The sequence below is a fragment of the Nothoprocta perdicaria genome, unplaced genomic scaffold, assembly GCF_003342845.1.
Source record: "Nothoprocta perdicaria isolate Ctin4 unplaced genomic scaffold, notPer1 scaffold_414, whole genome shotgun sequence".
In the NCBI taxonomy this organism is placed as follows: Eukaryota; Metazoa; Chordata; class Aves; order Tinamiformes; family Tinamidae; genus Nothoprocta; species Nothoprocta perdicaria.
The window spans coordinates 28,364-38,433 of record NW_020455660.1 but is presented as its reverse complement, the minus strand read 5'-3'; the positions used below and the strand labels follow the sequence as shown (position 1 = coordinate 38,433).

The 10,070-nt window shown below is 39.3% G+C and overlaps 1 protein-coding gene across 1 annotated transcript in view; it reads left to right on the top strand.

Annotated features, from left to right (window-relative positions):
- Positions 1-10,070, top strand: part of SPAST (spastin) — a 31,869-nt gene that overhangs the window by 516 nt on the left and 21,283 nt on the right. Inside the window, exons 2-4 of the mRNA XM_026045898.1 lie at positions 3,314-3,403; positions 4,601-4,684; positions 8,726-8,821. Coding sequence (XP_025901683.1) covers positions 3,314-3,403; positions 4,601-4,684; positions 8,726-8,821 — 270 coding nt within the window. The remainder of the gene's footprint in view (positions 1-3,313; positions 3,404-4,600; positions 4,685-8,725; positions 8,822-10,070) is intronic.

The following is a 10,070-nucleotide window of genomic DNA, read 5'->3' as shown; positions in this document are numbered from 1 at the left end:
CGGGCTCGCCCCAGCGGCCGCGGCCCGGCAGCTGCTCCCATACCTGTGTATACACATGTGTATTATATATGTGTGCGCGTGTTTATATGCGTGCATACACACCTCAGATGTATTTATTTTTGCTCCATGCAGATCGAGCCTCTGCATGTTGGCTTTCATAATAAACCCTCAGCTGAGTTTTCCTCGCTGCAGCTGGGGCTGGAGGGGTGGGTGGCTGCGGCCCTAGCTGGGTGGGGTTGGAGCAAGGCACCGGCCCTCGCTCAGCATGGTGGTGGGAGCGTCTCCTTCGGTGTCGTGGTGCGCAGGTGTGCGTAAGTGCTCGGGTGGGAGTCCCGGGAGCTTGGCTGGCATCATGTCAGCTGGCTCCCAAGGAGAGAAATGGCTATTCTTGTCGTAGTCGTTGCTTTTTTAATACTTTTTTTTTCCCCCTTGAAGTTTTTAGCGCGTTTACTCCTAAAAATGTGCCCCTGCATTTAGTGGGCTTTAAGGAGGGTGTTTAGTGCTTGACGAAGTAACTAAGTATAATGCAGGAATAGATTATTTGTTTGTTTATTGTCCAGAGGATTCTGGACAAAAAGCAAAAATGGGAGCAATCATGTGTTCGTTTCATTTAGCTTTCTGGTGTGAATGCAGCAGCACAACTCTGACAGTGCTTGAAAGGCCCCTCTTCTGAGACGTGCTGCGCTGGGCTTTAAACTTCCCTGCGAGCATCTTGTAGCTCCTCGTGCATGGCCTCATGTTTAGCTGTGGCCAAGGAGGCTGGGAAATGCTCAGGGGTTGGAGCTCCTGTGGAAGCCAAGCACCGGGTGCATCCTTAGGCAACGAGCGCTTCTCGCTCTGCGTTGACAGTTTGGGAAGAGCAGCCTGGAAAAACGTGCGCAGCTGCGTTAGGTCAGAAAAGGCCTAAAATGCAGGAGAATCAGGGGCTCCAGGAGTAAAGCCAGGAAGAAGTCAAGGTAGCCTAAAACTTGAGCGTTGTTGATGACTGCCCTGGAGTGTCTTCCAAAGAGTCTTAAATTGCCAGGTGACTGTTATGCTCTTATGGTTTAGAACTATTGATAGAAGATTTGAAGCTTGAAAGATAGACTTTTAAATCCTGATTCTTATTATATTATATGTGGGTTTTTTTAAATTTTATTTTTGCTCCTTCTGCAGTTGTCCTATTTGGATAAGTTCAACAAAGTGAACATCTAGTAAGAAAAGAGAAATCCTTACTGCTAACACAAGCAGCTGCAAAACTGCTACAGCCCTACCACTGTAATATTAATTTGACTGGGAAGGACCTGGCTTGCTTTAATGCACTTGTTATTACTTGTATAAACATGTTGTTATAATAATTCCCTTATTGGTCATAGCACTGGAATACATACATACCACTAATATTTTTATTTACTTTTTTTTTTTGTGACTTCAAATAAAGTAATATATTAGGCATAGTTTATGAAATGGTTGATATTTTTAAAGTGTCTCATAACCTTTTAATTATGTGGAGTTCTTGCTATTCTGGAAGGTGTGTGCTTCAGTAATTATGAAAACACTACAGTGTTAATTTTTATGCTCCGGAATTGTTAGGGCATCTCCTGTTCTTTTTTGAGTATTTTCAAAATCAAGCTGAATATCCCATTTTTCTATGGGACTGACAAAGCAAAGCAATGATTTCTGAAGATTTTTATTTATTTAATTCTTTTCAAGGTTTCAGTGACTAAAAACTGGTAAGCTACTTTATGCACATTCAAAGCATTGTCTTCACCAGCAGGCCTGCTATTTTGCTTTTGAAACTCCCCTGTTAGAAGGTGGGCCTGGAGATTTATTAAAACCCTTGGCTTGTTCACAAGTGCCCTACAGATTGCTATAGGCAAAGCTGACATGAATCATTTTTAATTTGCTTTGTAATAACTATAAGCAGCATTAGGCCTGCAATGAAATTGAAACTGTTTCTGTAGGTGACAGGGACGAGGAGAAGTTAAAAAGTGGCTGCAGGGAGGATCAAAGGTACTCAGCCTCCATCATGTAATTCATGTAGTATTGCCCTTAACGATAAGGATGTGGGAGGCTGGCAGGGAAAGTATGGGAAGAGAATGATCCCCAGAGTGTGGGATGTGCCTGACTGCAGGAAGATGCCGCTCCTCTAGCTTACTTGGTGGGGAGAGCAAGGCACGGATTACCATCACGGGCCGACTTCCCAGTACTCTGAGCAGATGTTGCAACGAGAGATGAGGAAGAAAGCTGTTAAGAAGATTGTGGAAGTGCATTTAGATATTTTACTGACACTGAAATTTTCTAGAAAATAGGACTGGAGTTGTCAAATTTTGAGGGCAGAGACAAGAGTGTCACTCGTAGCTGGCACCTACAGATAGTTTTGAAAAAGTCTCACCTTGTTCTAGGCATTTGTTGCCTTGTTGAGCCCCAGTAGCTGTTAATGCTTGCCAGGTTTAAATTGGGATGCGTGATGAAAGGAATACAATATTCCTTGGCAGAAAGGCGTTCATAGTGTAATATGCCTGATTTTCAAGGGTCTATTTCAATATGCAATGCGGTATCTCCTCAATGCAGAGTATCTACAGAAAGGACAAGATATGCAGCAGATCTGAATGTCTTTCAGTATCTTTCCTATGTTGACGTGACGTCGGGCAGCTTAGGGTAGGTGTAGATGTGTTCATTGGTTTATTTGCTGTAGTGAAGTTGTGCACTCAGGTGTGTTTCCACGTCTCTCCATTCTGCATAGATTGTGGTTTGTGCAGAGATTGCCAAACACCTGCAGTACTAAAAATTCATCATGGGATGAGCAATCGAGGAAGTATACCTGGGAAAATCAAGCTGATGCCATACAAATGTTAGCTAAAGGTGAAACACGGTGGGAGTTGACTGTGAGAGGAAAAGCGCTCTGTCATTGCACTGATGCAAGTCTTCTTGGATTGCCCCGTTCCTAGTGTTAAGTCAGTATCAGGTGTCACTGGAAGTTTCAGAGGAATGTTTTGATTTGATATGCTAAAAGAAAACCTGAGAACTTCAGTATTTCTACTGAGCATATGTGTACTTTAGGGCTTTTTAAGGGAAGTGGTGTCTTTAAGGTAGTTGGAGAAGTATTCTTAAAAGAGGCAAAAGTGATCAGAGGCTGGTGTAATACTTTTAATGGCAAAGATTATTTGAAACCAAGCAGAAATAAAGTTGACAGTGTCCCTTAAAGTGTTGCTTTAAATCATAGCTTTGTTCAAACATATGCTCCATCCTTTTAGTTGTTATATGTAGTAATATATGGAACCTGTCCTAAAGTTTAATTAACTACAGAAAATAATGGGCTCAATTCCTTTTTAAGCAGGACAAAAGGAACAAGCTGTTGAATGGTATAAGAAGGGAATTGAAGAACTGGAGAAAGGAATAGCTGTCATAGTAATTGGTCAAGGTAAGCCAGTTTTGAGTGCTGTGGAAAAGATTTACGGTATTGATCGATACTGGTTTATGACTTCCTCACAGTGAGGAATCAGTAGTGCTGAATGTGACAGCTACTAGGAACTGTCTGCTCTGTTGGGCACATAAAGGTGTCTCTCATTCTTGTTTGAGCTGCAGGTGAACACTGGTGCATTTCTATGTTCTGTCTTAATGTTGAGAGCTGTAGCTGTCCAAGATCATAAGCAGCTTATGAAAATATTGAAGTAAATCAGCTAATTTGCCAATATTTTGGCATTCCCCTTATGCAAGTTCCAATTTGATTTACTAAAGCAGAGTCATGGATTAGCTTGTGTTCTCGCACTTGCAGAGTTTTATATGCTTTTTAATATAAACAAACAAATGCTTTTGGAGTGGACTAGTATCGGGTTTCTGAATAGCTTATGCCAAAATATCTGAACATCTTCAACAAAAGAAGAAAGCTGTCTATTGTACAGGGAAGCGTTTTAAGCTCTGGTATAGGAACAGATATGCACATATGTAGTGCATTGTAGAGAAACCTTTGTAGTGAAGGGCTTCCCAAGAATCCCAGTCCTTAAAACAGCATAAAGTAAATCCTAAAACCTCACACCTGAAGCTTTTCTGAGGTCACTATTTGGTTTCTCTTTTACATTTTGGAATTTTTACAGACAGTACTGATTGGCATGCTACTTCTAAAACAACAGCCTGTCTAAATTAACTTCTTTTTTTTAATTGAATTGAACAGGCATTGTTTATGGGAAGTAATATTGCTGTCTGTAATCCCACATATCTTGAAATGCAAAGGGACACAAGTCAATTTAAATGTGTTAATTTTGCTAAAGTAAATATGTTTTGAATTGTACTTGCCTCTCACTTTTTGAACTTAAGTCTTCCTTACTTGGCAGCTGTTTAGAATTCCAAGCAAGTAGATATTAGGCTAGCATGAGACTTTGGAGAATGTGTAAAATAGTGCACTGCTCAGGTTGCCAATGTAGAGTCAATGTTTGAAAGCAGGCAGTGAAAGCTAATACAAAATCTTGAGCAAGTAGACAGCTTTTGGATATTTTTTCTAATGTTTGCAATAAAGTTCCAGTGTTGAGGGTAGATAAGGGGTGGGTAGAAGACAGTATTCTAGAACGTAAAATTTTTAATTTGACAAATTCTGATTTTAATATTGATTTTTCTTTGCAAGGTGATCAGTGTGAACGGGCTCGACGTCTGCAGTCTAAAATGATGACAAATTTGGCAATGGCCAAGGATCGCTTGCAGCTTTTAGGTACCAGTTACTATTCATGACTTGGGAAAGTTTGTTGTTATTTACAACTTCATGGGATGAAGTCTTTTAAAATATTACTTTGCAAATTTCAGAATGAAGGCATCATTGTCTGTATAGGATCTCTTTAAGTTCAGTTGTAGCTGTGAGTAATATTTTTCAATGCCATTCTTGGCTTTTGAAGTCAGAACTTCTTGGTTCACTTCCTTAAGCCTTAAATAGGTGTGAAAGCTACTGAGAAGTCTGCACGGAGCAGTGTACTTGACTTCACAAACTGAAGGAAACTTGTCTATGTCGGAGGTAATTTAGAATGCCTGTGCTAATAGTAACACAACTTACGATGTATTGCTCATTTTGAGCACTTAAGGGGGCCTCTTGCAAATGTAACTATTTCCTGTTACTGTTAATTCTGCTTTTATGTTTATAACTATTTTCTTGATTATTGGCGTGTGTTGTAACAACAGTTTTTCAACATTATGTAGACCATAAGACTATGACATCTTAATTCTTGCAGTCTTCATATAGTCAGGCTCTGTTTTAAGACCAGCAGGTAAGATCATATTATGCTTTTCAAAAGCATAATATTGCACAGTCTTTAGCTCCACCAAAGTCAGTTGGTATAGCTGACTTTTTAATGCAGTTAGTAAAATAAGGAGCTTGGAAAAGGTGCCTTACTCTGCATGATAAAACTCAAGTGTGTGTGTTGGCTTTCCCCTAAAGAGCTATAAATATTCTTGTTTGCGTGCTACTGACTGAGCTGGAAGCAGTTCCAGAGTTCTTGGGTTAGAATGCCCAACACACTACCCTGGTCTTTTTGAGGTGGCTTTTTGGTTGTTTTGTTTAAGCTTGTGAATGTGCTGCTTTAATCTTGCATTGTGCTTAGAGTGCGGCTAAGTTTGCCTGAGAAGCCTGTAAGAGTGGTCAGGAGAACTAACCTTCCTTCATTCCTTTCTCCTGATACCCCTAGTAAACCTTGGCTCTTAATCCATGATTGCCAGGGAAGTTATGATGGCCAAAAGAAAGTGATTTTTTTTTTCCCCTGAAGTTGTTTATGCCCTTAGGCCTTTTTTGCTCGCATGTGGAGGGAGCTTGGGATGGAGCACGTTTCCAGGGTCTGGCTTAGCTTTGAGTGTTAAAATCTCAGGGTATTCAGAAAAGATATTTTCTGCTTTCTATGGTCAGCGCTGTCTCTCAGAGGGAATATAAACAGGAGAATGAAAGAATGGAAGTGATTATGTGCTGACCATCATTGACAGATATGACCTGTTGCTGACATTAATTAACACAGCTAACAAGGACTTTTTAATGTTGATGTTCTCTAAACCTTGTAGCAGCAATGTCTGTATTAATTTTGTGGGTAGTGCTTCATATATGTATCGTTGTAGTAGCTCTTGTTCTTAACTTACTTGCTATATTCTCACTGAGAATATAAAATGGGTAGAAATTGCAGAAACACTGAAGTCGAGCTAGTGTAGTCAACTTTAATGTCGTAATGTGTGGTCACATGCTCTTTGTATTCATCGTTTGGATTGCAGGTTGAAAGGTGAATGGATGGAGCAGAGTTCATTGTATAGTCAGTTGGTGTTGAATTTGTTTTTTTTAACTTCTAAATAATTAAGTTGACACTAGAAATTACGTGAAATTTAGTATTCTACATAGGTTTGTCCAACTTAGAGTATGAATCTGCCTCAAGTGATGTACATAAGAGAAAAATTAAGATTGGAAGAAGCAAACAAACTGCACATTTTCATTTAATGAGGGAAAATGAGGAAGAAAAATGAGGCTCTTCAGAGTTTTGTTTTTTTTAACAATCAATCTCTGCAAATTTGAACTGTGATGGATTTGAGCAAATATTTGTTGAACCATTTAACATACACTATTTAAAGCATCAGTTTTTGCCATTTCACATGTCTCTTTTTTTTAATGGACACTGTGGAAATGGCAGTTGAGAGTTGCATTGCATGTTCTGTGATCTTAAAGATGACTCTTAGTTTGTGACCTGCAGAAACAGAAATAACTGGAGCCTCTGTAAGACTTATGTATCCTTAAGGAGATAAAGGAGTGAGAGTGTGTGCTTTTAGTTGTTGTCTTCCGGAGACGTAGTAGGAAAGCATTTAAGTAGGAGGAACTAAGATCTCTTGTTGTTCTCTGGAATGACATTTAATTTCTGTATTCCAAAGGGCTGTGCAGGTATGCCCCTTCTTAAGAAAAGAGGTGCATTACTAAAATGGAACATTAATGTGCAGCATGATGGGAGGACGCTGTAAATTCCAACAGAATAACAGTTGGATTGCACAGACATGCATGGATTTCTATTGCAGTTTCTAAGTTTCTGAATATTTGGAACTACCATGGAAGTGTAAGACTTGCCCGTGCTGCTAAAACCCGAGCCTCCAACTGTAGTGTTGAAGCACACAACACTTGAAGAATTCCTGCCTAAGCCAATTTAGTGGGGACACTCCGTAGAGTTTCTTTATAAAATTCAGAAGGGCTCTCCCAAACTGAGCAGATTTTCTCGTGTTTTATCAAGTCTCGAATGCTCATTTTGTCTCGTGAGCTTCTCTGCGCGTGCAGGTTGCGTTGAGCAGGGAGGGGGACCTCCTGCCACCGCTTGCAGCCGCGACGCTCTGTCCGTGGGCAGTCACACATCTTCTCACAGAAATGCAGTTGTGGAACTTGTGCTTGTTTGCAGGCTGCTCTTGAGTGATTTTCAGTTTTACCGTGTTTAGTGTTAGAACTTCAGGTTTTCATACTCACCTAGTTAGAGTTTTCATGCTAACCTGCATCTTATTCAGTTTAGACATTATTCCTACATCATCATATAAACCCCCATGTGTGAAAATACTTATAGGGGAAGCTCAGCTCTGGGTGATCAGGAACAGGCAGAGCAAAGAAACAAAGTGGAGGAGGGAGAGGAAGAGTTGGAACAGGCTAATAAATGTAGCTGGTTAAGCGTTTTACCTTATTTTGGTTGCCTGATCTGCAAGCCCTGAATAGTGCCCTTTCCTTAAGTTGGGGCGTATGTGGTCTTGTCTGTTTAAATTAAGTGGAATTAAGCTTTTCTTGTAGTATGTGCTTTTATGTTGCCAGAGGTTGTCTCTCCTCCTCTTGGTCACCTGTTCCCCTGCAGCTTCTTGATTATTGCTATTATATTAAAAAAAAGAAAAGGGGAGGGGGGTCAGGGGGGTAAGTGTGACAACATATGGGTTCTTTTCATAGAAAATAAGAATTTATAATGGAGGGGCAGGGGGTGTATAAAGGTGGGAGAGGATATGAAGATCCTCAACTTGAAGTCTAGTCGTTTTCTCTGTAATGAACAGTCGAGAACAGAGTTTTGAAACTTAATTCTTGTTTGTTTTGTGTGTTGTTTTTCTTTGTTTGAGGCATTACTCCTTTCAGATTTGTACTTTGAACATTTTAACCTGATTTTGTAGAGTTAATTTTTTTCTTTAATCTGTAATCTTATGAATCTTGTCTTGAGATGCTACCAAGTTAATTCTCTTGGAGAAAATGGTTTGGATCACAGTTTTATTTACTTCCTAGTCAAATGTATTATTAAATACTTTTTTGGATGTTATTGAAAGACCTCACTAATGTGTAAGTGCTGCCTTGCTTGAGTAGATGAGATGTCTGTGAAAAGTGGAGTGGTTGTTACTACTTCAGTGAAGCAGCCTCATGGAGAACTGAGAAATGGGTTATTAACACAGATCTTGTAAGAGCATTGAGTTAATCTTGACAATGGCTTTGAGGAAATAACTACAATCACTAGATTGGAAAGGTTGTTTTAACTAACTGGTCAAAAATGGCTAGCTTTAAAGCTGTTAAGTCATGTATATACTTGTAGAATTTAAATATGTAGATTAGTCTAAGCATGTAGATGAGACAGTAATATTTCTTTTATGATTAACCCGGTATCAAGTAGAATAAAACCAGAGTAGACTCTTGAGTGTTTGAGATACATAAACTTTCTTGGTTCATTTTTGTTGGTTTTTTTTTATTTGTTTATTTTGTCCTTTTTCCTCCCCCCTTCTGTCTACTGCGTAGAGAAGCTGCAGGCAGTTTTGCAAATTTCCAAGCCGCAAATGGAGGTCTATAATGACAGTACTAACCTGGCATGCCGCAATGGACATCTCCAGTCAGGTGGGTTTGGTTTACCAGGGCCTAACTGGTAAGGGGAAGTCTCTCAGTTTCTGGTATATTACAAGATAAAAAAAAAAAAAATGTTTTCTATTTTCTGGACCCAGAAACTTTTTAAAATTTTCATATTCTGCTTCGTATTTCTGTTTTTAAAGGCTTTATATAAAATATATTCCATCTTTTCTATAGCTTTGGTAACACTGTTTTATTTTGTAGCGTGCAGTTTGGTCTTAATACAACCCTCCTTATTCCTTATTAACTCATATATGAGAATCCAAAGCTGTTTATTGAGAACATTTAGCAAATATATCTCATGTTATGTACTTAAAGGAATTAAGTTATAGTTCCTTTAGAAGTGTCAAAATCAAGGGCATCAGCAAGTTACCTCTACTTTTAGTGACAGTTTTTTTTAAAACCTATGTGTGTAGTTCTTGCTTTATAACATTGTGACAGTGAATATGCATTTGCCTTGTTTTATTTATTTATGGGTTTTTTTTTAGCTCTGAATATATACAATTAGATATACAATTGTATATCTACAATTGTATGTATACAAGTGATATACAATTAGAACAGGGGAGGGGAACAGCCTTCTCTGACAGGAAGGAAGAATGATTTTTATCCTTTCCATCAAAGTATTTTTATCCTTTGCCATGTTTTGTTAGGCGCTTAAATCATTATTTGGTTTGCATTTGTAGATAAAATGGCTGCTGAAATTCCAAAGTAGATTAAACTTCTGCTTCGGAAGTAGCCAATAAAACTCCTATATCCTTACCTAGTTGGCTAATTGGTGATTAGATGAGTAGACACATACATAGAAATTGATGAGATGTTCCATCTGCTCCAAAATGAACAACACTTTCTTTAAGGAATTTTTCTTTTGGCTTTATTTGCCATATTTTTCCACCTCTTCTTAGAGTTTGATGCTGCAGGAGAAGGCTAGACTGGACGTCTGTTTCTCCTAAATCTACCTACATCTGTCAATAGCGAAGCGTAAGGAGAGTGTCCGTTCGTATCTGCTTGAAATGAACACATTGCCAGTTCTGTGGCAGGAGTTTTCATTTTCTGCATTCCTGCAGCAGAGGATGTTGCTGCTGATGAACTTCTGGGAAGTGGTACTGCTGAATTTCCCTGCAGAGAGCCCTACTTAGGGTCTGTTATAGAAGGTGGACGAGGGAACCACTTTAGAACTGCGCAGGAAGGAGCGGAGATGGAGCTGCAAGGTGCCTGGCTCATCTGGGAATGACTTTGC